The following is a 26944-nucleotide window of genomic DNA, read 5'->3' as shown; positions in this document are numbered from 1 at the left end:
GGCCGCACACAGCGCGGGGAGCCAGCGCTGCCCGCTGCTGCATCGGGAGGGAAGGAGAGAGAGAGGAAGGGGGGAGAAACGGAGATGAGAGGCAGGAGAGGGAGGGAGGGAGGGAGGGAGGGAGGGAGGAGGAGGAGGAGGAGGAGGTGGTGGAGGTGGAGGAGCACGGCCACCGCCGCCATGCGCCGCTCGTGGCCGGCGCCGTCGCCCCTGTTCGTGTGGGGATGGAGAGCGAGAGACCGATGGGGGGGGGAGAGAGGTGGGAGCAGAAGAATCTAGAAGCAGAAGCGGGAGCCGTAGTATATTTTGGTTCTCCGGAATCTAACGAGAAGCGGGAGAACAGAGGATAAGGGGGAGAAGCCAACCAGAAGCACCATAATTGGTTGTCGTCGAGAATCCTCTTCAAGCGATCTGGGCCGTCGAACGCGAGATCGGACGGCCAGGATAATTTGGAGGGACGTGGATAGGGCTTCTGCGCGAGGAGCTGTTGTGTTTTGTAGTTTAAAAAAATATAAACTAGTAGGATTGCCCACGCAAATAGCACGGGTGCTATCTTTTTCTGTGTGATGTTCATGTTTTTTATATGAAAAAGGTATCTGGTTTTCGAAAAAATATGAAAAATGTATCTTTAATGTAGTTGTTTACTATCTATGTGTTCTCATTACATCAATTGCACTATCTTCTTATAGCTGTCGTTGACCTTTTTTTTTTGCTTAAATCTCCCTCTCATTCATTTTCCCACTATTATACTATGGATGTGCAATTTTTTCGACATCAAATCAACCTAACATTAATTTTTATCTAGTGAGTTCTATTTCTTAATAAAACTATTGTTCAAGCATTTCACAAACTATTTTGTTCCATAACTCTTTTGACTATCTTGCACCTTTTTCTTAAGGATCCATAGTTTCTCTTTTTTTTTGTTCTAAAACATTTCTCGATCCATCACAATACTATAGACTTGCATGCCTGCCAAAGTCATTGTTGGTTGGCCCATCATCGCGCCAACATCCATCATCAACTCAAGCTTTTCCAAAATAATTTGTGGAATCACCACCGACACGATGTGTTGTTGATCAAGCCTATAACCCATACCACAAACTATCATGTCGTGAACATATTTGTTTAAACTTATAACCGTCTTCTTGCGAAGAAAAAGGCAAGCGCGTTGTCTATCGCGCCACTCACGAGCCTCTCATGCGTGCACGCGGAGAATAGATGGACCAATTACATGTGAGATATCAAAAATATAATATGTTTTTTGTGATTTCATTGTAATTCTGGTAGCCGTAATTTCTTTCTCCCCTAGGTCGCCATCTTAAAAGCCACTGGTTTGATCCATGATCATTAAAATCAGCACATTTTGTTTGGTGGTTGACCCTTTGTCGATATGATGGTCGTACCAAAAGTTTATCTAGGAGCACAGAAAAAAAGTGGCACAATAATGTTAGGGATACTGTGAGAGAATAGGATGAGATGGCAAAGCATATAGTACAAGGAAGGTGCGGCATAAGAAAGTGTTTTTAATATTGTGCATGTTTTTTTTATTAATCTCATAATTTTTTATCTTTTCAGTGAATGTGAGTAACACTATTATATTAATATAATAGATAGATTACCTACCTATATTATTATAAAGAGTAAACTAAAATATCCCTCAAATGTGTTGTTGGTTTCAGGCGTTTGCATGGGGTTTGACGCTCGGGTTTTGTTAACCTCAAAAACAAACGATTAGGGAATAGACAACATTCTTTATTTACATAGTACACTACTAATTTCTATTTTCAGTTCCGAATTTAGCTTAATATTCATCATTTTTTTATCTGAACTTCTCAGTTACATCAAACCGTTTGATGATCCTGAAAATCAACATTCTGTGTCACCTTTTTTCTTTTCGGTGAATCTTGTAGTTTTTAGATCCTTTTGATAAAGTGATGGCTTATTTTACCACAATATTTTAATTAGATAACCAGATTCATGTCCGTGCGTTGCACTGGGTTATAACTTTTTGCCCACGCGTACAACAATGCACGTGGTTTGCGTTTTCGACGAACATATTAAGAATTCTACAAATGTAATTACATAGAAAATATGAAACCTATCTTAGTTTCTAAAAACCTTAAAAATGATTTTACATTTTTATTACTTTTGTAATTTATTTTATAAGTTTAAGCTGATTTGATTTTTAAACGATTTTGCATTGGAAACCCTAAATATTTCCAAATTTATTCAGGTCTTCTCTTTTTTTCCCTTTTAGGTATTTATTAACTGGAATCATATTTTCTTTTTATTTACTCCCCACATCTTTCTCCTCTTTTTTCCACTAGGAGCGCGGTGCGTTGCAACACGGGAACTTAATAGTTGCACATAATCACCCTGTTCGTTGGTTGGTGCTGGTGCTGGGTTTTTTTGAGAGAAAAACAATGTTGGCTGGTTGAATAAGCCTGGCTAAAACTAACAAGCGAACATGGTGAATTTAAGTTCGAATGTGCGTTGTGCCATTAATAAAAAAAGAAGGGGTTCTAAAACAATTTCTGATCAAAACATCTCGCAAATGTGCACTATGCAAGTTAATTTACTTTCAACACACAATTGAATGTAGGCCACATCGAAACATTCGTAGCAGACCTAAACCGAAAGGAGAGAAAGCATGGCATGATGGCAAAAGGCTGATCGAGCTCGAGCAAGGCATTGCGTTGCATCGCAAGCTCCAGCAAGTTGATCTGCGTCTTTGGCTCTTCGCCATGACCCGCGCATTGAATACCTCGTCGATGTTTGCAGACATCTTTTTCTGATCTGCTAAAAAACGACGAGACGGCACGTCTTTGCCCTCGACGAAGCAGCACGACTATGCGTCGTCCGTGCCGGAGTCGCCGAAGCCCTCGTCGGCGGGCTGCGCGTGGCCGGCGCCGGCGCAGACGATTAGGGCGTCGAGCGAGGCGCGCAGACCAGACACGACGCCCTCGTTGCCGGGCGCCAGGCCGCACCACGCCTGCGTCTCGGCATCTGCCTACCGCAGCCGCTCCGTAGGGAAGTAGGCTCCCGGTGAGGCCGCCGAACAGTTGCACGGCCATGTCACCAAGTCGTCTTCTTGGGAAGGGACCAGGGAGAGACTCTGCGAGGAGGAGACGGTCCGTAGGGTATTTTTCGATTTGCGGGAGGGAGCCGAGTCCCCTCTGCTAATTTTTTCGCAGGCTGTTTGTATCGACATCTTTGATTTGTTATTGTTTACTTAGGCCCCGTTTGGTCGGGCTCCGGACAGCTCCGGCTCCGCTTGACAAGATCTACGCTGATTATTGTAGCTCGGAGCCGGTTTTCTCTCCCCACCTTTTCTGTCTCACTGTAGCGCGGTATTGTAGCATGCGGGAGCTGGAGCCGGAGAAGCCCGAAAAACAAGCTTCTCCGGCTCTGATGAACAGTACGAGTGTCAGTGAGAGGGGGGAGAGGATGAGAGAGAAAAACCGTTGCTGTGCACAGTAACGCTCATTGTCAGGGGAGCCGGAGCCGGCCGAAGCCATGCCAAACGGCCCCTTACTCGTTGCCCTTCTTCTACCGGATCTAGCATTCCAGGTACCTTTTTTGTTTTCTAAGTTTAATTGATTAGTGATATCGCTGATTTTTTGGGTTTGGTTGTTATATACTGTTTATTTTTCCATGGATTTAGATCATCTCATTAATTAATGAATCCTTTTTTCCACAATGGTAGCTAGCTCGCATCTACTCGATTTACTTGTATACTGTGTACCTCTAAATTTAAATATTTTCCGCTCACATTTTGATCTTAACCACCCCTTTGAAGCAATAGTGCCATCTTACCCCTTAATGTAAAAACTAGCAGATGGCTTCTAAACTTTTACATTTGTTTTACCTGACGGAAACCTTATTATATCTAGGTGCTTTTTTTTTCCCTATCTTACCTTTTTTTTCCCCATAACATGTTCTAACTTAAACCTGGATTTAGAGCATATATTAGCCTTTTTTTTAAATGGTCAGGTTGTGTTACATTTAAATTTTCTTGTTATATTTGATTCATGTACACCCTTATATCTATATATTTATCAATGAGAGGAGCGCTCTCGCCCTCACGCTCGAATTGACACTTGTTTTCCAGTTCCCCCGCCCAAACCCAGAAAATTCCCCACGTGCTCCCGCGCCAAACCAGCCACGTTACCGATCCCCTAGGCGCAGCTCCTCCCCACCGGTCAATCCCCAAGGCATGCCGCTCCTGCCGCGTGAGGGTCCACACGCCAGTCTCCCCGCTCCATCCTGTTCGCCCGCGTAGGCCCCCGGCGCATGCTTTCCACGCGACAGCCCCGCGGCCGCGGAGGAATCGCTACGGAAATGGAACCGTGTACGGATGGAAGGCACAACACCACACAGCAGGCAGCTTTGGATGTGTTTTCGCTCGCGGCCGCCCTCCGTCTTATAAATACGCGCGCTCCACTTCAAACAAGCGGCAGCAAATCGCACAAAACCAAAAATTCGAACAAACGAGCGCCGAGAAAACAGGAGGAGATAATAAAGCAGAAGCAGAGGAGCGCCATGGCAACAGCAGCGGTCATCAGCGGCCGGTGGACGCGCGTCCGCACGCTCGGCCGCGGCGCGTCGGGCGCGGTGGTGTCGCTCGCCGCCGACGAAGCCTCGGGCGCGCTCTTCGCGGTCAAGTCCGCGCCCGCGGGGACGGCGGCGGCCGAGCACCTGCGGCGCGAGGGGGGCATCCTGTCCGCGCTCCGGTCCCCGCACGTCGTCCCCTGCCTGGGCGTCCGCGCCGCGCCCGACGGGGGCTGCCAGCTGCTCCTCGAGTTCGCGCCGGGGGGCTCGCTCGCGGACGTGGCGGCTCGGAGCAGCGGCGGCGGTCGCCTCGGCGACGACGAGCGCGCGGTGGCCGCGTACGCCGCGGACGTGGCGCGGGGCCTGGCGTACCTCCACGCGCGGTCGCTCGTGCACGGGGACGTCAAGGCGCGGAACGTCGTGGTCGGCGCCGACGGCCGCGGCAAGCTCGCGGACTTCGGGTGCGCCAGGGCGGTGGGCAGCTCCGGCTCCGGCTCCGCCTCCGCGCGCCCCACCATCATCGGCGGCACGCCGGCGTTCATGGCGCCCGAGGTGGCTCGCGGGGAGGAGCAGGGCCCCGCCGCCGACATCTGGGCGCTGGGCTGCACCGTCGTCGAGATGGCCACGGGCCGCGCGCCGTGGAGCGACGTGGTTGACAGCCTCCCCGCGGCCGTGCACCGGATCGGGTACACCGACGCCGTGCCGGAGGTGCCCGCGTGGATGTCCGCCGAGGCCAAGGACTTCCTGGCCCGCTGCTGCTTCGCGAGGAACCCGCGCGACCGGTGCACGGCGGCGCAGCTCTTGGAGCACCCGTTCCTGCTGGCGTCAGCAGCCGGCTGCGGCGGCGTCAAGGCGGAGGGGGCGGCTGCTGCGGCGGAACGGCGGGTGTCTCCCAAGAGCACGCTGGACGCCGCGCTCTGGGAATCCGACGCCGACGATGACTCCGATGACGAGGGCGACGTGTCGGAGAGCCCTGCCCAGAGAATCAAGGCATTGGCCTGCCCCTGCTCGGCCTTGCCGGACTGGGATTCCGAAGAAGGCGATTGGATTGAAGTGCTCGGTGAGCAATGTGAGGCCACCAATTTGGTACCACTACCAACCAAAGATGTGGCCGGCGAAGACGAGTGCCAGCTCCTGAGTGAGGTGTTGGAGACAGAGGTTGATTTCCTCGACGCCGGCGGAGAGGGCGATGATCCTGAGTGCTTTGTAGCTGTAGGATTAGCTACTGCTCCGTCAGCTGAGCTGCAGAAAGAGCAGTGTAGGGGTCGCAGTCGCTGTAATCCAACTGTATTTCTTACTGAGGCTTGTTGTCACAAGATTGAAACGTCGAGCGCCAGGTTCGCTCGGGTTATAAGGCATATTTTTTCATCCAATGAACAGTATTTTCCCACGGCAAATCAATCTACAGTATTTTCAGTCCTAGCTTATACTGCAGAATTGTCCCCTCCTAGCTCCGTCTTCTGTTCTCTACTATTCATTCATTCTGCTAAATGATTATCCGTTAAACATTGGTCCACAAAGAAATTCTAGAACTGCCTAACTGGTGCGATGGATGCGACAATTCCAGAAACATTGTTCTAGTTCTAGACCGAGGCGGCGACGGCGAGGCGTTGTGAGTTGGGAATGACCGGTAAAGGCAATTTCCCCTGCCCATGGGGCCATGCTAAAAGTAGTGGCCAGATCATACCAGTAAAGGCAATTTCCAATCTGGAAGCATCGCAATCTGGGGATTTCTGGCCAAATCCTTTCTTTGGGCATGGCATTGGCCACTATTTACAAATCGTTCACCAATCCTCACCCACCGAGCAGCCATTGGCGCACATTCGGCGCCTGATTCTCCAGCTGATAACGATGAACTCCGCCGGCTTAGATGGCGGCCGAGTTCCAGTGAGCTAGCGAAACGGAGCACTCCTACTGCGTACCAGTGGGGTCTCGTCGTCGGCGAGGGACACTGGCCTGAGCTACTGAAAAATTACTCCGCTTTATCTGGATAAGTCTGGACGTGTTGGCACGCGGCCTGAATGCCTGATACGCGATGCAAGCGATGGCCAAGTGGCGCTTTCTTTCGAACCTGGTGGTGTGCTTCTCATGCACATATAAAAAATGAAATGAAGCTGGCGTACACGTTTGTTTGATAGAGTACGTACAGTAGGTGCTACTTGGCACACGTGGGGAGGGAGGTCTCTTCACTCTTGAGCCTGTACAGTTCGTCAAGGTTTACTCACCCCGGCACGTGTCGCGACCTCTGGGAAAGCTCTTCCTTGAGACTTCTGTGCTCGTTTCTAGCAGCAGCAGAAATAGGCTACTACTAGAAGTTGATTCCCCACACCCATCTCAGCTCTTACGTCACCTAAAATCGATTAATTATTAATAATAATATTCTCCACGCCAACTCTTTGCTGGCTGGTGTTTGTACACCATGGAAAAATATTTTTCAAGAGAAGAAGATTAAAGCCGCAGCAAAGAGTTTATTGCGTATTTAAAGTTATGAGAATCGCTGAATATTTGCGCGCAAGCTAGCTGGTGTTTCCATAGCGCAGACCTGTGGTCATCCTCAGAGGCGAGGTCATCGCCATCCACAGCGAAAGGAAAAGGGATTTGGTGGCCTGCACGACAGCCTCCACGACAGCCTCAAATCGTAAGCAACCTTGCTGTGCGCTAACTAACGGAGTACCTTACACATCTCAGCTCGCCTTTGCCGCTCATGTGTTTCTTGAATCTTGAGAGCGGAGCAAGAGAGCGGAAATGCGTGGCGGACTAGTTTACATACGCGGCCGCCTCCAGAACCCCTACTTGCATCGGTGTAAGCTCAGCTCAGGAGCGCAAAGGGCACCCAGTGTGTGTGATGTGCGGCGTTCAGTAGGTGGCGTGCGTCCAACTGCCAGGTCAACAACGCATGGCTGCGGCAGCGGAAACGATCTTTCTGCTCCGCGCCTAGCAAGGTCGTCGTAGCGACGGAGATTTGACCTGAGATGGGCGATGGCAGTTGTTGAGCAGCAGGATTCTCGTGCAGAGGTCAGCCGAAGGAAGGATCGTCCGATCGCGCTCAGCTCACTGGTTGCGTCACTCGCTAAGAATTGACACAAGGGATGTCAGTCATCCAAACGGATGGCCCTAAATGTAGAGTACTTTTTAGCGTAAAACTAAGGAGTTGTTAGTCTCTCCTAGCAGTCCATATATCCAGATAATACGACTGAATTTTAGTCATGTAAGGTTTTTTACCTGAATTCTAATCGGACTAAACAGCGGTCCAAGTGATCCACGCACGCAGGCCCCAAGTTCCGAAAGTGAACTTTATCATTTGGATTCCTCGAGCAAACTTGGCCCCGGGTGATCGGCGTCGACGCAGCTCAGGAATCGCGTGGCCCTGTGCAGTGTGCGCCGTACTCGGGCTACGTGGAGCAAGGAGGGCAACTTATAAGACTAAAAAGGCCGAACCACCATTGGACGATGGTGACGGGTAACAGCGAAACGTGCGTTGCCCGCCGGAGCATCCGTGATGCCGCAAGGCGATGCGATGGCGATGCGTTCGGCACGTCGGTGACGCCCGCTATGACGTACGCACTCGGCATATCTATCTATCAGGCTCGCCGGCGGCCGCTCGGAGTCTTTCTTTCGTCCGCGCCGCGCCTCCCTCCGACCAGGTAGAACCTGCACTGCACTCTCCTTGGAGGCTTGGACCTTGGCCAGTGGCCACTCTGGCCGAGTGGGGTAACTAGTACTGATCTGATCTCTGCAGAAGATGAGAAGAAGGTGGGTGTATGCATGTCAGCATGTGCATCCTGGAGAGGATAAACTACTTTGCCTACTGGCACTGGCCACTGAGAGCGTGAGTGAAATAAAAATCTCAGCCGGATACAGACTCCGCCGCCGGGTAGAGGACACTGTCAGGGGTCGCCTTGGCGTGCCAAACTGCAACTGCCGCTTCGTTGTTCGTTTGCCCGTGCGCAGCGGCGCTGCCGTTAGTGCCTACGCCGCCTCGGCTACCTATCTAAAAAAGTGAAAAGTCGCGGGAGAGAAGAAACTGCCGAGGAAGAATGGGGAAGAAGAAACCCGTGCTGTTTTATACGGAGTATACAGTGTATGAAGAAGAAAAGGTGGTGATTTGATTATGGTTGGATTACCTGACAGGGACGTAAACATCCGGTGCGGACTGCACCAACCTCAGCGCAACTAGTATCACTCCACTAGTATCCCTCAATTTCGGCTCGTGCGTGATTTGCGTACAGCGGACGGGCACTGCTAGTCTTTACGGTGCTGTTTGTTTCTGAACTAGCCCTTGTTTAGTTCCACCCCAAAATCCAAAAAGTTACTACAGTACCTGTCACATCGAATGTTTGCGGCCCGTGCATGGAGCATTAAATGTAGACGAAAAGAAAAACTAATTGCACAGTTTGGTGGGAAATTGCGAGACGAACGTTTTAAGCCTAATTAGTCAATGTTTGGATACTATTTGCCAAATAAAAACGAAGGTGCTACAGTAGCCCCAAAATCCAAATTTCGCGAACTAAACAAGGGCTAGGAGTGGTTCTTCAGGTCAATTCAACTCTGAAACGCAAGCATCGGTCGTCGCCGGGAGCGGCGAGCAAAATCGCAGACCGGACTCTTGGTTAATTCAGCCACGAGCGAGGACCTTTTGAGTTGGTAACGCATGGATTTTTATTTTTTATTTTTTAAATTTTACTTGGTGGACTCTAGCAACACGTGCTCTCTCTCTCTCTTTTCTTTTCCCGTTGTTGTTAATATAAACGGTTGACGAGTAATGATCCATGCCAATGAGTTATAGGACTAGTATAAGGGGTGTTTGGTTCTTTAGGCGCTCCTAAAATTTATGTCACATCGAATGTTTAGATACTAATAAAGAGTATTAAATATAGATTAATTACAAAATCAATTACATAGATGGAGGCTAATGTGCGAAACGATTTTTTAAGCCTAATTAATCTGTCATTAGCACATGTTTACTGTAGCACCACGTTGTCAAATCATAGACTAATTAGGCTTAAAAGATTTGTCTCGTAAATTAGTCGCAAGTTATGTAATTAGTTTCATAATTAATCTATATTTAATACTCTATGCATGTGTCTAAATATTTGACGTGACAGAAATTTTAGGCGGACTGTAGAAACCAAACATCCCCTAAGTGCTACACTAGTACCCCTGTACACTGTAGGTCGAGCATGCTGTGCTGTTCTAAACCCCCGTTCGCGTGCCTTTAAACTCAGCTTAATCCGTTTATTTTTTTTAATCTAGAATAGTATTTTTCTCTCACAAATTCCTTCAGCATTCCTCTAAACCATCCAGATTCCTTCAGAATTCAGACAAGCGAACGGTACGAAACGAACGCACATGCCCAATCTGCCAAAACCAAAACACGTGTGCCAGATCCGTCACGCCGAGCGTACGTACGCCTCCGGACGGTTGAGGCAGCCTGCCTAACGGGCCATCAATTAGGAACGGAGCTATGGGAATAGATGGAGCCCGCAACGGAAAGATATTAATAAAACTGAACTGAACGTGCCAGTGATTAAAGCAAGCAGAGGGGATCCAGCTAGCCATGCATCCAAGGCGAAAGAAAACCATGCTCATTGCGTGGGTGGCAGCCTAACAATAACTAACAAACCAGCGATGGAGCGCTGATACGATGTGTGTCATCGTCACATATCGCGCGTGGAGGGATCAACTCGCCGCCGCCGGTGTCCAGCAGAGGATGGATGAAGAGCAGATCAAAGGGCACGATGCCCGCGTCCTAGCACGTGCCCGTGCTCTTGCTTCAATTCTTGGGGGATATCGAGATCTAGGGGCCATGGTAGGTCGCCCTCGCTCACCGGCGCCGCGCCGAACACCGGCCGGGTGCAGCTGGCACAGTGGCACGAGCGCGCGCGTGGCCGCCGGTGACATCCGCACATGACGCGATATCGTGTATGTTCGGCCCCAGATCAACGGGGCTTTGTCCCACGCTTGTTTTCCGTGTTCGCGTCACGGCCTTCGATTTCCTCCGGTTGCCTACAACGAGATGAGCTAGCCATGAGGCCGGCGAGGTGTCGATCCGAGGAAAAAGCTCGATCCATCCCTGCAGTTCCACGCTGGATCACCATACCTCGTGCCTCAGATCTAAGGCATTTGTAGTGCCACATGCCACGTTAGTTTTTTTTTTGACGAACCGAGCTATGAGCTATGCTCAATTTGTTTTTTCTTCGTGAAACCAACTTGTATGGGTTTAAGTCTTGTAGATTCTTGTCCAACTGACGAGTATCTTCGTCTATCATCCACCTTTTGGCCCGCCCGCGGCGCCACCGCCATACCGTCCGTCCATCAGAAAAGGGGCATCATGCGCCGAAGGCGAGGTTGCTGCAACGCATCGGATCTCCCACCCAGGATTGAGAATCTTGGCGTTGACATCCGGTAGATCAAGTGATGTCCACTCAGACATGCAGCCTGGAGCAGCGGAGCACGACGAGCATGTGCAGACGTGACGTCATGCTGGCTCGTCGCCGTCGCGCCAGCATTTGATTGGCCGTTGGCCCTCTTCCAGCATGCCGTACGGCAAAACCGCGCGGCGGAAGGACCTGCCTACTTTGCTAACGAGGGACGCTAGGATTGCCGTCGGCGCACGAGTTCGACCGTGACGAAGTTGGCCTCGGCGGCGTCAGTGGTGTGGTGCTTAACGAAATCGACTTCTTTCCAGCTGTCCGGTGCTCGCACGTTAGGCTTAGAGCCAGGTATAAGCACATGATGATGTACAGGCCGTGCCAACCAGTTGATGTCGAGAAGGAAATTTTTTTAACGAAATTCGTTTCATTGTTGTTGTTACTCTGTTTCTGTTACAAGCGCGGTGGGATTCCACCTTTTCTACCCCGTCGTCATCATGATCGAGCGGGCGTGGGATTTCCTTTTCGTGGACGCCTAAATGCATAGGCAAGTAACTGCCCTGGCTAATGGTGGTGGCACCGGCTACCACCACTCCTGCAATGTGCGGCGGCGGATGTAGATGGACACTGACATCTGCAGCGGCGGCGAATTGGTGCTCCAGCTCTGCTGCATCTGACGGCTCCGCCCAGACGAAGTAGTCCGCGACGGCAGCCGCCGCCTCCGTCGCCGCCGGTGGTGCGTCGACGGTTTCCGAGCGATCGTCCTGGAGGTCGATCCAGCCTTCCTCGGAGTCCCAGTCAGGCAGCGCGGAGGCGGCGCACGCCAATGCCCCGATCCTCTCGGCCGCGCCCGTCGACATCTCGTCCGCTTCGTCGTCCTCGGTGTCCGAGTCCCAGAACGCTTCGTGCAGGGTGCTCTTTGGGGACGGGAACGACGGGAACTCCTGCTGCTTCGCCGGCTGCGCGTCCAAGTCGCTGGCGGCGGAGGCGACGAACGGGTGCGCCACGAGCTGCGCGGCCGTGGACCGGGCGCTGGCGTGCCTCTCGAAGCAGCCGGCCAGGAAGTCCTTGGCCTCCGCCGACAGCCACGCGGGCACCTCCGGCACGGCGTCCGTGTACCCGATCTGGTGGATCGCGGCGAGGAGGTCGTCCATGTCGCTCCATGGCGCGCGCCCCGTGGCCATCTCGATGACCATGCACCCGAGCGCCCAGACGTCGGCGGCGGGTCCCTGCTCCTGCCCGCGCGCCACCTCGGGCGCCATGAACGCCGGCGTGCCCCCGATGGGGCGCATCGACGAAACAGTCCTCGCGCACCCGAAGTCGGTGAGCCTGGCGCGGCCGTCGCCGCCGATCACCACGTTCCTGGCCTTGACGTCCCCGTGCACAAGCGACAGGCCGTGGAGGTACGCCAGCGCGCGCGCCACGTCCCCGGCGTAGGCGCGGATGTCGCGCTCGGCCAGGCGGCCCCCGCTCCTCCTGGCGGCCTCGTCGGCGAGCGACCCGCCGGGCGCGAACTCGAGGAAGAGCTGGTACTCGCCGCCCGCCGCGGCGCGGGAGCCCAGGCAGGGCACGATGTGCGGCGAGGACAGGCCCTGCAGGACGCGGCCCTCGCGCTGCAGCTGCGCCGCGGCCCCCGCGGCGCACGCCGACTTGACGGCTAGCAGCTCGCCCGAGGCCTCGTCGGAGGCCAGCCACACCACGGCGCCCGACGCGCCGCGGCCCAGCGTGCGCACGCGCCTCAGCTGCTTCGTCGTCGTCATGACCATGGTTGGATGGAATTCGGTCTGCTCTGCGTCTCCCGCTGTGGAGTCTGAGAGGATGGAGTTGCAGGAAGAAGCGGATGGGAATTATGATGGTGTGATCTGGGCATATGGCGAGGGGAGGGGGAGGTCTATTTCTACGGGCAGCGACGGGGCGTGGAACACGTGCGGAAAACCGAGCGGGGGGATGAGGGAGATGGCCGCGTGCGTTTGTTTCTGCGTGCTGCGCGCGGCTGCCTGTGAGGGAAAGCCTCTTGTCGCCCGCCTACCAGTGCCCGCCCGCCCGTGTCTGCAAAGGAAGGTGTAACGAACTTGTAGGAGCGGATCCGGTCGTGGGTTTCCGGCGTTTTTCCTGCTGCCTTTTACTACTCGCGACGACGGGTCCTGATCGTCGGCCGCGGCCTCGCAGCCGGGCAGGTGCATCCTCTCGACACTTGGCCGCCGCCCGGGTCTGATTGGCAGCCACGTGCAGAGCCGGCTGCTGGGTCGCCTCAGCAAGTGCATCACTTGTCACCAGTACTAGTTCCGTTGCCCCTCTCTCTCTCTCTCTCTCGCTGCTCCAGCGGATAAGGCCTGGATCTGATCTGGAAGGAGTGAAGGACTGATGAAGTGATGATCCGTCGCGTTACGCTCTCTTTTCTTCTATCATCAATCATGCTGTATACCTTCATGGGTAACGTCACGGCGCCGTTTGCGGTTTCATCATCGATCCCAATTCCTCTCGCGACGTGGATGCGTTCCGGAAGAGGGCCTGGCGTCTCAGGCACAGCACGTTTTTGTTCGGCAGACGGCAGGCGCGAGTGCGAGGTGTCGACTTGCGCTGACCCCGGCCAGCATATTCCGCCGCCGTTTAGAGGATAAGCTCGCCGGATCTTTCATCTTCCATGTGCTCGGGCATGCGGTTTTGGCTAAATTATGGTTACGCAATTTATTTCTTTCTGCGGAGCGCTTTACACCGTGAGCACATGCACGGCATCATGTCAACGGATCTTCCTCAATAAATAGATTTATAGAGTTATATTAAGTCAAACTTTTTATACTTTGACTAAATTTTTAGAAAAATCCATCAAGATTTATAACATCAAATTAGTATCATCAGATATACCATAGAATATATTTTTATAATATGTTCATTTTGTGGCATCGATGTTATTACTCTTCTCTGTAAGCTTAGTCAAATTTAAAATAGTTTGATTTGCACATAATCTAAAAATTGATTTATTTAGGGATCAGAGGAGTACCCGTTGTCACCGTCGCGCGTCTACTCAAATCATGGCCAAAAGCTAGCTAGATCTTTCTACTGTTTTCCGAGGTAAATAAACCAACGCTAGATTGCCGGAGTTAGATTTATTACTTCCTCCGGTCCTAAAACGCTAGCAGGATGGCTGCGCAGATTGCACGGACAGCTATTTTTTTCTCATTATATATTTAAACTTTTCGTTTTCTTACTATTACTAGTTGGAGACTACACGTTAATTTTTACCATACGCATTTGAGAAAAAGATAAACTCTTAAAATTTTCACCATAATTAGAAGCATCTGACCTTTAATCTGGTAGGTTTTAATCGTGACCTTGAATAACAACAAATAGGTCTATTCTCTTATATAAAAATTTAACCACCACTATCATTATGAAAATAAATGAAGTACACCCAATAAATTTGCATAAAAAATAGCCATCTCTGTCATTATGAAAAGTAATTTAAAACAAACCCCTAAACATGTATCTAAATTACCCATGTTTATCACTATGAAATACATTGTGAAGATAATTCAAAATAACCCCCTAAATTTGTATCTAAACTACCCACATACGCCATTATGCAAGATAATGTAAATTATTCCTAAAGTTGCATTCAAATTACCCATATGTGTTATTATGAAAGGTAATACAAATAACATCTTTTAATTTGTATCTAAATTATTTACATCACCTATGACAAAACAATAAACAAAATATCTCTTAAATCCACATGTGTAAACACTAATATAAGCCATTACAAAAACTAATTTAGTATTCATAAAGTATATTATATATATTTCTAAATTACACACTTCTAGCATTATTAAGTTAAAGTTAAACATAATGTTGTGTTCTACCATGTAGACCAAGTAAACATCTATACCTGAGGATAAATATTTATTTTGATAGTTCATCAAGTGTGGAGAAATGTACCATTAACAAACCACATAGCAATGGCACTGACAATTTACTTTAAACAAATTATATTAATACTCCATGATAATAAATTATTTAAGTTTTTGTTTTAAATAAGTTTATACATATGGCAAAAAAATTGCCAATTAATTCTCGTAATTAAAATTCAAAACCCTATGTTTTATAAAATAATACTACTAACTAGCCCCAATTTGTCGATATAATAAATTCAACATCTTGGATGACACGGTGCAAGCTGAAAACAACTATTTATGCTAATGTAAGAACTGAAAGGGTAGCCTAAGATTTAGAATCTTCTTTAATAAAATATTTTTTGAATAAAAGATATGACAAGCATTAGAGTTTCAACTTAACATGCGGTTTGAAAAATTGCTACGACTAGATTAAAATTTTAAAGTTAAAATATAGATTCATAAATTTATGTTTCAACTAAATAAATATCACACTAAGAAAATAAATCCTAAAAATTCTAGTTAAAGGCTCTCAGTGGAACTTTCATGTCTCTGTATCAGGAATTTTGGTTTTAGTCAAACTATCTGAAGTCCGATCAAACGTATATAAAAGAACATCAATATTTATGACACTAAATTGGTGTGTTATAAAAATATAGTGAATCTAATGATATCTGTTTTACTGTTTAGTATCAAGGTCTAGCAAGTGATGGGTGGTCCTTGCCACTACCGCAGGTCCACCCACAACTCACAAGTGCACCATGCCAACGGTCCTGTTCGTTTCGCTGGAAAAAGCCGAAACACTATTTCGGCTGATTTGTTGTGAGAGAAAAATACTGTTCTGGCTAAAAAAATAAGCTGAAAAAGATGGATTATAAGAGAAGCGAACATGTCCCTTGTAAAGAATTCCAACTCGACTTAATCTGCTTATTATTGTATCCGCAAGAAAGCTCAAACAACTCCTCAGACTTCTTTACGTAAAGTTCCTAACGCCAACCGCCCAACCGTACTTCACCTCTCCAGACTACTGACCCCCATTTGTATTTCTAGTTAAACCTGCTGCTTACAAATCCTTGTTGCTTTATGCACGTGCGTGCGAGTTTTGTCTACAAACCAAATTTAAGCGGGCCTTCGACTAGAGCTGCCTGCCTGACTTGCAAAAGCTTGTATTGGAGGACGGCCGTTGAAAACATTGCTGCTTGGGGATGAATAACTGGCCAGTGAGATTCTTAATTTTTTACTTCTCCTATATTTTAGGTTCCTGATTTTTTTATTGTTGTTCAGATAACATGTAACTTTATTATTGTTTGACTATAAATTTTTTATATAAATTATCTCTTGTGAGTTGTTCTTTAGTTGTGCTACTAGTTGGTTGTCCATAATTGTTGCTTGAAAATTTAGCAACTTGAAATATTGCAACTCCTTAATTTTTTTTATCATGAAGGTTCAGTTTCGCATGGTGAACCGGACGTCTCAGCCAATCTAAGCTGAATGGTGACCCAGAACACAGCTCAATTCTATTTGAGTCGTTGGATGTTGATGCTGACGAAGTGATGATGGTTCAGAAAAGTCACAGGAAAATGTACACGATTCCAACTTACACACTTAAAAAATTAGGCACTCTTTTTTTTTCATATTAAGAGAAACGAACAGTAGTGTTCAAATACCATCTTACCATGTATTGAAATAGAGGATCTGACATTGGAACACATCTCCTATACCATAGGCATGTGAAATCAAGATTGATTTCAGACGCCGCTCTTCTAGCTGACGAAGCATTCATGTTCGGGTCGTTTGTGCTCTGTGGGCTTAGGAATTAGAAAGGGACTTGGAGAAGGCAGGCTGGCCAGATAGATGCTATTGGAGATCAATTATTCAGAGGGAGAGCAAACAAGAAAACGCTAATTACATTTATAACTAGCTAACTAGAAGGTGTACCGTAAAGATAGAACTAGACGTTTGGTAGGCATAACCAAAAGAACAAAAGAGATGGCGAAAATAATAGGACAATTAATTATTAATTGTATAGGATGATTAGAGGGTGTACCGTAGGGATGAACTAAAGACATTTGGTAGGCAATAATAGAAAGAACAAAATAGATGGAGAAAATAATAGGAGGACTAATTCTTCATTATACAAAATGATATAAAAATTAATATGGAGAAAGGACAAAAAAACAAATAATATCCTTAACTAGTTAATTGGGGTACTATGTAGCTTGTTAAAAAGATATATTGTGGGGGTTATACAATGTGGGGGGGGGGGGGGGGGGGGGCGTCTCAGCCCCCTCTCCCATCGTTGCACAGGGACAACTCGGCAAGCCGTGTTAGCGCGGCAGAGGGAACGGGCTAGACATGGCGGCAGGAGACTACCAAGAGCGGAGGTTAGCCAACAGTAGGCAGAGGCACACGTGAACTGCGTGGGGCTGATGTTGAAGAATAGCTCAAGGTAGAAGATGAACATAAACCATTGAACCTAAATTAATCTATCAATTTCCATGTCCGAATGTAACAAGGTAGGTCAAGGATTGTGCTACTACTACATTTGTCCGTCAATTGTAGCATTCAGATCGAACCCTTGAGCGCTTTGTATTATATTTACACTAGGTGGGAACGTCGAAGCAACATCCACGCAAAATGTCACGAAAATGCCCAAATTGGCACGAAATCAAATTTATCTTCTACTACTCGATTACAAGGACAATCGAGTTCCCCAGCTTCGCCCCGGCGACTGGCAACCGGGCGCAAATACTCTACATTGCTGCCTACAATAACCCTAAAATGTGTTTGCCACTTGACAAAATCAGCAGCAATTCCTACATTTCTGCCTGCGCTCATCCTAGGATGTCTCTTGCACTTAGCAAAATCATCTCTAATTCCTACATTGTTGCCTACCCCTGCGCTGGGATGTTTGTGGCACTTAACAAAATCTCTGAAAACTCCTACATTGCCTCCTGCGTGGACAGGCGAATGTCTCTGCTGGCACTTGCTGGAATTATTTATTACTCGTACACTGCATGTAGCAAATCTACTGGCGCCTTCCACGACGACGACGTGGAGATCATCAACCACGGCGGCATCCAACGCTCCACTCCCTACGGCAAAACCAGCGCCGGCCGTCACCGTGTCGGCCGGTGCCTCGCAGACCCGGGAGCACTGGCCCCACACTTGGATCCAGCCTTCCTCGAAATCCCAGTGGGGCAAGCCCGAGCAGAGGCTCGCCAAAGAGCTGATCCTTTCGAACGCTCGCTCAGAGGTCTCCTCGTCCTCGTCGTCGGACTCCCAGAATGCCGCATTGAGCGTGCTGTTGGGGGACGCCCAGTCACGCTTGGTCGGATCGGCATTGCCATTGCCATTGCCATTGCATGAGGCGGACGCGAGGAACGGGTGCTCCAGCAGCTGCGATGCGGTGGGCCGCTTGCGGGGGTCTCTTGCCAGGCACATGAGCAAGAAGTCCTTCGCGTGCGCTGGCAGCCACGCGGGCAGCTCCGGGACCTCGTCGGTGTAGCCGATCTTGCGAACGGCGGCAAAGACGTCGTCCACGTCGCTCCACGGCGCACGGCCGGTGGCCATTTCGATGACGGTGCAGGCGACCGCCCACACGTCGGCCGCCGGCCCCTGCTCCTCCCCGCGCGCCACCCCCGGCGCCATGAACGCTGGGGTCCCGCCGATTGGCCGCGACGACGGGGACGGCTGCTGGACAGACCTCGCGCACCCGAAGTCGGTGAGCCTGGCGCGGCCGTCTCCGCCGATCACCACGTTCCTGGCCTTGACGTCTCCGTGCACCAGCGACCGGCCGTGGAGGTACGCGAGCCCCCGCGCGATGTCTCGCGTGTACGCCTGGACAGCAGGCTGCGCGAGGCGGCCCCCGCTCTGGGCTGCCCTGTCGGCCAGCGACCCGCCGGGCGCGAACTCGAGGAACAGCTGGTATCCCCCGCCGGCGGCGGCACGGGAGCCGAGGCAGGGCACGATGTGTGGAGAGCGGAGATTCTCCAGCACCTGCTCCTCGCGCCGCAGCTGCACCGCCCCGCCGGCGCCCGCGGACTTGACCGCCAAGAGCTGCCCCGAGGCGTCGTCGGAGGCCAGCCACACGACGGCGCCTGACGCGCCGTGCCCGAGCGTGCGGACTAGCCTGAGCTGCTTCGCTGCGGGGGCATCCATGTTTTTTCCGTTGTGAAGTTCGGGAGGATCGGGAAATGGCGTGTGAAAGCTTTGCGTTTGGAGCTGGCGCCTTCCTGGAGTGACGACAGGGTGGGGGTGGTCTATTTATACGGGCCAACCGGAGGGGCACATGGAACACCTGCGGATGGATGCCGAGAGGCGAGTTCCGGACGCCCGGGAAGAAGAAATTAGGATATCGGCGGCGTGCGTCCCGTGCGCGGCTGCCTGAAGGCCTTCGGCCGGCGGAAGGCGTAACGAGCTTGTAGGCGCCCCGCGCCCGATTCTGGTGGTGCTTTTGCCGCACTTTTCCGGCGTTTCTCTCGCTGCAAGCTTCTGACGGGAGCTGATTGCTAATTCGCGCAGCCCCTCCCGTTATGGGCAGTGTGAATCCAAATGCTCACGTTATTCACCCTCTCCAGTCTCCATGCATTTCCATTCTTATTATAGTTGAATTTTTTTGAAACAATCTTTGGACAAATTTGCTTAACCTTACGATTAAACGAAGTTAAAACAGGCGGGCACATTTCTTCTCAACCGATACTGGTGACAAAATTATGCTGATATTGGTAACAAATTTATTGAATTGTATTAAACTTGTTTTATAGGTGGATTAATCCGAAAGTGATGCAACACCCGGTTGTGATGGGCCAAGAGAAGGTCACTTCCATAGTAGTGCATCTTGGACTTGCAATTCTACTCCCTTATTCAATGTGGATTACTGCAACTTAAATTTTATATGAATATGATTGAATATGTAAACGAGGCAATGATGATCCATATCGAGATGAATATTATTTATTATCATCATCTTAAAAAAATGCAATTCTAAGTCTTGTCAAAGTCAAACTATTTTTAAGTTTTACTAAATTTATAGAAAATATTAATGTATGCCTTCAAAGTTCAAATAGGTATTACTATAAAATATATTTTATGATGAAACTAATAATACTTATCTAGTATGATAAATATCAGTATATTTTCAAATAAATTCTGCCAAATTTAAAATTAATTGATTTACCACATGTATTTACTTTGATCCTCTCCCTAGTGGAACCGAAAACATCGTATGATGCTGAGGATACCACCTATTCATATAGGTATACATAGACTAGCTGAAAGATTAGCTTAATGTATGAACTTTAGAAATGTTTTAGTGCTCATGCCGTTTCTTTACCCAGTAATAGTGACCCCACCATCAATTTTATGCATTTTGTTGCCGGGGCGAGGACGGTGGCGGCAAGGATCCTATGCTCTCATCGCACATTCTTCTCCCAGGCATGCTTGCCCTGTCGTGGCTCGTCTTTGGCTACCGTGGCCTCGATCCGGTGGGTCCTAAGTCAAATCTGGCATGCCCATGGCCACATTTCGCGCCTCCTCTGGCTTGCTCTTGGGGCAAGCCTAGGTGCTCAGTGAAGGTGGATGTTGTGACGGCGCGGTTGCTCCAACCGTGCGTGGCTACACATCTGCGGCGTCCGGCGGTGAGCCTGTGTGCACGCAAGGATGGCGGGCTCGGCATCCTCAGGTCGTTGCAGCGTGTGAGGTTGCTGGATCTGGCCTACGGGCTAGATCCGGCATCGTGTGTTCATTTCTACAGCGGTAATCGAGTTGTTCGACAAGGGCTGATGTGTGTACCTGTGGCCGCTTAAGCACTCAAAACACAAGGGATTTATCCCAGTTTGGACGTCTAAGCCCTACATCTAGCAGTGGTATTCTTCGTGTTAGGAATGTTCAATCGAGAGTTGTTACAATGGAGGTCGAGATAGAGATGTAGGGATAGCTCTATGCTAATCTAGGGTTTGGTTGGTCTTGATCTCCTTGTTTGAGGTCCGGTCGCCCCTACGGAAGCCCATGCCTTCCCTTATATACTGAGGAGGCTATGGAGTACCAAACATATGGTTTCTCCTAGGGTTTCTCGCTCTATGCTTCGGGCTACTTCTTAACGGTGTCGCTCCTCCTTTGCCCTGTAGCTAGTGGATAACGTCGCAACCGCCTTTTGACGTGGTTGGTGCCTGGCGCTAACCATCATGTGTTGTTTTGCTGCCGCGGTGCCTTCCCATGGTGCGCCTTCTTGTGGCTTGTGTAGTACGACAGACTTTCGCTCCTGCCTGGCAATTGTAGCATTCAGATCGAACCCTTGAGCGCTTTGTATTATATTTACACTAGGTGGGAACGTCGAAGCAACATCCACGCAAAATGTCACGAAAATGCCCAAATTGGCACGAAATCAAATTTATCTTCTACTACTCGATTACAAGGACAATCGAGTTCCCCAGCTTCGCCCCGGCGACTGGCAACCGGGCGCAAATACTCTACATTGCTGCCTACAATAACCCTAAAATGTGTTTGCCACTTGACAAAATCAGCAGCAATTCCTACATTTCTGCCTGCGCTCATCCTAGGATGTCTCTTGCACTTAGCAAAATCATCTCTAATTCCTACATTGTTGCCTACCCCTGCGCTGGGATGTTTGTGGCACTTAACAAAATCGCTGAAAACTCCTACATTGCCTCCTGCGTGGACAGGCGAATGTCTCTGCTGGCACTTGCTGGAATTATTTATTACTCGTACACTGCATGTAGCAAATCTACTGGCGCCTTCCACGACGACGACGTGGAGATCATCAACCACGGCGGCATCCAACGCTCCACTCCCTACGGCAAAACCAGCGCCGGCCGTCACCGTGTCGGCCGGTGCCTCGCAGACCCGGGAGCACTGGCCCCACACTTGGATCCAGCCTTCCTCGAAATCCCAGTGGGGCAAGCCCGAGCAGAGGCTCGCCAAAGAGCTGATCCTTTCGAACGCTCGCTCAGAGGTCTCCTCGTCCTCGTCGTCGGACTCCCAGAATGCCGCATTGAGCGTGCTGTTGGGGGACGCCCAGTCACGCTTGGTCGGATCGGCATTGCCATTGCCATTGCCATTGCATGAGGCGGACGCGAGGAACGGGTGCTCCAGCAGCTGCGATGCGGTGGGCCGCTTGCGGGGGTCTCTTGCCAGGCACATGAGCAAGAAGTCCTTCGCGTGCGCTGGCAGCCACGCGGGCAGCTCCGGGACCTCGTCGGTGTAGCCGATCTTGCGAACGGCGGCAAAGACGTCGTCCACGTCGCTCCACGGCGCACGGCCGGTGGCCATTTCGATGACGGTGCAGGCGACCGCCCACACGTCGGCCGCCGGCCCCTGCTCCTCCCCGCGCGCCACCCCCGGCGCCATGAACGCTGGGGTCCCGCCGATTGGCCGCGACGACGGGGACGGCTGCTGGACAGACCTCGCGCACCCGAAGTCGGTGAGCCTGGCGCGGCCGTCTCCGCCGATCACCACGTTCCTGGCCTTGACGTCTCCGTGCACCAGCGACCGGCCGTGGAGGTACGCGAGCCCCCGCGCGATGTCTCGCGTGTACGCCTGGACAGCAGGCTGCGCGAGGCGGCCCCCGCTCTGGGCTGCCCTGTCGGCCAGCGACCCGCCGGGCGCGAACTCGAGGAACAGCTGGTATCCCCCGCCGGCGGCGGCACGGGAGCCGAGGCAGGGCACGATGTGTGGAGAGCGGAGATTCTCCAGCACCTGCTCCTCGCGCCGCAGCTGCACCGCCCCGCCGGCGCCCGCGGACTTGACCGCCAAGAGCTGCCCCGAGGCGTCGTCGGAGGCCAGCCACACGACGGCGCCTGACGCGCCGTGCCCGAGCGTGCGGACTAGCCTGAGCTGCTTCGCTGCGGGGGCATCCATGTTTTTTCCGTTGTGAAGTTCGGGAGGATCGGGAAATGGCGTGTGAAAGCTTTGCGTTTGGAGCTGGCGCCTTCCTGGAGTGACGACAGGGTGGGGGTGGTCTATTTATACGGGCCAACCGGAGGGGCACATGGAACACCTGCGGATGGATGCCGAGAGGCGAGTTCCGGACGCCCGGGAAGAAGAAATTAGGATATCGGCGGCGTGCGTCCCGTGCGCGGCTGCCTGAAGGCCTTCGGCCGGCGGAAGGCGTAACGAGCTTGTAGGCGCCCCGCGCCCGATTCTGGTGGTGCTTTTGCCGCACTTTTCCGGCGTTTCTCTCGCTGCAAGCTTCTGACGGGAGCTGATTGCTAATTCGCGCAGCCCCTCCCGTTATGGGCAGTGTGAATCCAAATGCTCACGTTATTCACCCTCTCCAGTCTCCATGCATTTCCATTCTTATTATAGTTGAATTTTTTTGAAACAATCTTTGGACAAATTTGCTTAACCTTACGATTAAACGAAGTTAAAACAGGCGGGCACATTTCTTCTCAACCGATACTGGTGACAAAATTATGCTGATATTGGTAACAAATTTATTGAATTGTATTAAACTTGTTTTATAGGTGGATTAATCCGAAAGTGATGCAACACCCGGTTGTGATGGGCCAAGAGAAGGTCACTTCCATAGTAGTGCATCTTGGACTTGCAATTCTACTCCCTTATTTAATGTGGATTACTGCAACTTAAATTTTATATGAATATGATTGAATATGTAAACGAGGCAATGATGATCCATATCGAGATGAATATTATTTATTATCATCATCTTAAAAAAATGCAATTCTAAGTCTTGTCAAAGTCAAACTATTTTTAAGTTTTACTAAATTTATAGAAAATATTAATGTATGCCTTCAAAGTTCAAATAGGTATTACTATAAAATATATTTTATGATGAAACTAATAATACTTATCTAGTATGATAAATATCAGTATATTTTCAAATAAATTCTGCCAAATTTAAAATTAATTGATTTACCACATGTATTTACTTTGATCCTCTCCCTAGTGGAACCGAAAACATCGTATGATGCTGAGGATACCACCTATTCATATAGGTATACATAGACTAGCTGAAAGATTAGCTTAATGTATGAACTTTAGAAATGTTTTAGTGCTCATGCCGTTTCTTTACCCAGTAATAGTGACCCCACCATCAATTTTATGCATTTTGTTGCCGGGGCGAGGACGGTGGCGGCAAGGATCCTATGCTCTCATCGCACATTCTTCTCCCAGGCATGCTTGCCCTGTCGTGGCTCGTCTTTGGCTACCGTGGCCTCGATCCGGTGGGTCCTAAGTCAAATCTGGCATGCCCATGGCCACATTTCGCGCCTCCTCTGGCTTGCTCTTGGGGCAAGCCTAGGTGCTCAGTGAAGGTGGATGTTGTGACGGCGCGGTTGCTCCAACCGTGCGTGGCTACACATCTGCGGCGTCCGGCGGTGAGCCTGTGTGCACGCAAGGATGGCGGGCTCGGCATCCTCAGGTCGTTGCAGCGTGTGAGGTTGCTGGATCTGGCCTACGGGCTAGATCCGGCATCGTGTGTTCATTTCTACAGCGGTAATCGAGTTGTTCGACAAGGGCTGATGTGTGTACCTGTGGCCGCTTAAGCACTCAAAACACAAGGGATTTATCCCAGTTTGGACGTCTAAGCCCTACATCTAGCAGTGGTATTCTTCGTGTTAGGAATGTTCAATCGAGAGTTGTTACAATGGAGGTCGAGATAGAGATGTAGGGATAGCTCTATGCTAATCTAGGGTTTGGTTGGTCTTGATCTCCTTGTTTGAGGTCCGGTCGCCCCTACGGAAGCCCATGCCTTCCCTTATATACTGAGGAGGCTATGGAGTACCAAACATATGGTTTCTCCTAGGGTTTCTCGCTCTATGCTTCGGGCTACTTCTTAACGGTGTCGCTCCTCCTTTGCCCTGTAGCTAGTGGATAACGTCGCAACCGCCTTTTGACGTGGTTGGTGCCTGGCGCTAACCATCATGTGTTGTTTTGCTGCCGCGGTGCCTTCCCATGGTGCGCCTTCTTGTGGCTTGTGTAGTACGACAGACTTTCGCTCCTGCCTGGCAATTGTAGCATTCAGATCGAACCCTTGAGCGCTTTGTATTATATTTACACTAGGTGGGAACGTCGAAGCAACATCCACGCAAAATGTCACGAAAATGCCCAAATTGGCACGAAATCAAATTTATCTTCTACTACTCGATTACAAGGACAATCGAGTTCCCCAGCTTCGCCCCGGCGACTGGCAACCGGGCGCAAATACTCTATTGCCTACAATAACCCTAAAATGTGTCTGCCACTTGACAAAATCAGCAGCAATTCCTACATTTCTGCCTGCGCTCATCCTAAGATGTCTCTTGCACTTAGCAAAATCATCTCTAATTCCTACATTGTTGCCTACCCCTGCGCTGGGATGTTTGTGGCACTTAACAAAATCGCTGAAAACTCCTACATTGCCTCCTGCGTGGACAGGCGAATGTCTCTGCTGGCACTTGCTGGAATTATTTATTACTCGTACACTGCATGTAGCAAATCTACTGGCGCCTTCCACGACGACGACGTGGAGATCATCAACCACGGCGGCATCCAACGCTCCACTCCCTACGGCAAAACCAGCGCCGGCCGTCACCGTGTCGGCCGGTGCCTCGCAGACCCGGGAGCACTGGCCCCACACTTGGATCCAGCCTTCCTCGAAATCCCAGTGGGGCAAGCCCGAGCAGAGGCTCGCCAAAGAGCTGATCCTTTCGAACGCTCGCTCAGAGGTCTCCTCGTCCTCGTCGTCGGACTCCCAGAATGCCGCATTGAGCGTGCTGTTGGGGGACGCCCAGTCACGCTTGGTCGGATCGGCATTGCCATTGCCATTGCCATTGCATGAGGCGGACGCGAGGAACGGGTGCTCCAGCAGCTGCGATGCGGTGGGCCGCTTGCGGGGGTCTCTTGCCAGGCACATGAGCAAGAAGTCCTTCGCGTGCGCTGGCAGCCACGCGGGCAGCTCCGGGACCTCGTCGGTGTAGCCGATCTTGCGAACGGCGGCAAAGACGTCGTCCACGTCGCTCCACGGCGCACGGCCGGTGGCCATTTCGATGACGGTGCAGGCGACCGCCCACACGTCGGCCGCCGGCCCCTGCTCCTCCCCGCGCGCCACCCCCGGCGCCATGAACGCTGGGGTCCCGCCGATTGGCCGCGACGACGGGGACGGCTGCTGGACAGACCTCGCGCACCCGAAGTCGGTGAGCCTGGCGCGGCCGTCTCCGCCGATCACCACGTTCCTGGCCTTGACGTCTCCGTGCACCAGCGACCGGCCGTGGAGGTACGCGAGCCCCCGCGCGATGTCTCGCGTGTACGCCTGGACAGCAGGCTGCGCGAGGCGGCCCCCGCTCTGGGCTGCCCTGTCGGCCAGCGACCCGCCGGGCGCGAACTCGAGGAACAGCTGGTATCCCCCGCCTGCGGCGGCACGGGAGCCGAGGCAGGGCACGATGTGTGGAGAGCGGAGATTCTCCAGCACCTGCTCCTCGCGCCGCAGCTGCACCGCCCCGCCGGCGCCCGCGGACTTGACCGCCAAGAGCTGCCCCGAGGCGTCGTCGGAGGCCAGCCACACGACGGCGCCTGACGCGCCGTGCCCGAGCGTGCGGACTAGCCTGAGCTGCTTCGCCGCGGGGGCATCCATGTTTTTTTCCGTTGTGAAGTTCGGGAGGATCGGAAAATGGCGTGTGAAAGCTTTGCGTTTGGAGCTGGCGCCTTCCTGGAGTGACGCAGGGTGGGGGTGGTATATTTATACGGGCCAACCGGAGGGGCACATGGAACACCTGCGGATGGATGCCGAGAAGCGAGTTCCGGACGCCCGGGAAGAAGAAATTAGGATATCGGCGGCGTGCGTCCCGTGCGCGGCTGCCTGAAGGCCTTCGGCCGGCGGAAGGCGTAACGAGCTTGTAGGCGCCCGATTCTGGTGGTGCTTTTGCCGCACTTTTCCGGCGTTTCTCCTGCTGCAAGCTTCTGACGGGTATTGCTCGGCAGCCGCCGCAGCCTCAGGGGAAGGGAGCTGATTGCTAATTCGCGCACCCCCTCCCGTTATGGGCAGTGTGAATCCAAATGCTCACGTTATTCACCCTCTCCAGTCTCCGTGCATTTCCATTCTTATTATAGTTGAAATTTTTTGAAACAATCTTTGGACAAATTTGCTTAACCTTACAATTAAACGAAGTTAAAACA

General features: G+C 51.1%; 5 protein-coding genes across 5 annotated transcripts; 1 reads left to right on the top strand and 4 right to left on the bottom strand.

Moving 5' to 3' along the window:
* The first annotated feature begins 4467 nt into the window (after window positions 1–4467).
* Window positions 4468–6045, top strand: LOC136460935 (mitogen-activated protein kinase kinase kinase 18-like). Its single transcript, XM_066460455.1, has one exon. It carries the CDS (start codon window positions 4543–4545, stop codon window positions 6043–6045), a length of 1503 nt encoding a protein of 500 aa, XP_066316552.1. The 5' UTR covers window positions 4468–4542.
* Window positions 6046–11263: 5218 nt separating this feature from the next.
* LOC136460934 (mitogen-activated protein kinase kinase kinase 17-like) lies at window positions 11264–12782 on the bottom strand. Its single transcript, XM_066460454.1, has one exon. It carries the CDS (start codon window positions 12686–12688, stop codon window positions 11264–11266), a length of 1425 nt encoding a protein of 474 aa, XP_066316551.1. The 5' UTR covers window positions 12689–12782.
* A 4670-nt stretch (window positions 12783–17452) lies between these two features.
* LOC136460933 (mitogen-activated protein kinase kinase kinase 17-like) lies at window positions 17453–18973 on the bottom strand. The gene has a single exon (XM_066460453.1). The coding sequence runs from the start codon at window positions 18971–18973 to the stop codon at window positions 17453–17455; it is 1521 nt and encodes a 506-aa protein (XP_066316550.1).
* Window positions 18974–21169: 2196 nt separating this feature from the next.
* On the bottom strand, window positions 21170–22690 carry LOC136460932 (mitogen-activated protein kinase kinase kinase 17-like). Its single transcript, XM_066460452.1, has one exon. The coding sequence runs from the start codon at window positions 22688–22690 to the stop codon at window positions 21170–21172; it is 1521 nt and encodes a 506-aa protein (XP_066316549.1).
* A 2248-nt stretch (window positions 22691–24938) lies between these two features.
* LOC136460931 (mitogen-activated protein kinase kinase kinase 17-like) lies at window positions 24939–26402 on the bottom strand. The gene has a single exon (XM_066460451.1). It carries the CDS (start codon window positions 26400–26402, stop codon window positions 24939–24941), a length of 1464 nt encoding a protein of 487 aa, XP_066316548.1.
* Between the last annotated feature and the right edge of the window lie 542 nt (window positions 26403–26944).

Source organism: Miscanthus floridulus, chromosome 6, assembly GCF_019320115.1.
Source record: "Miscanthus floridulus cultivar M001 chromosome 6, ASM1932011v1, whole genome shotgun sequence".
In the NCBI taxonomy this organism is placed as follows: domain Eukaryota; kingdom Viridiplantae; phylum Streptophyta; class Magnoliopsida; order Poales; family Poaceae; genus Miscanthus; species Miscanthus floridulus.
This window is presented reverse-complemented; position numbering and strand designations above follow the sequence as displayed.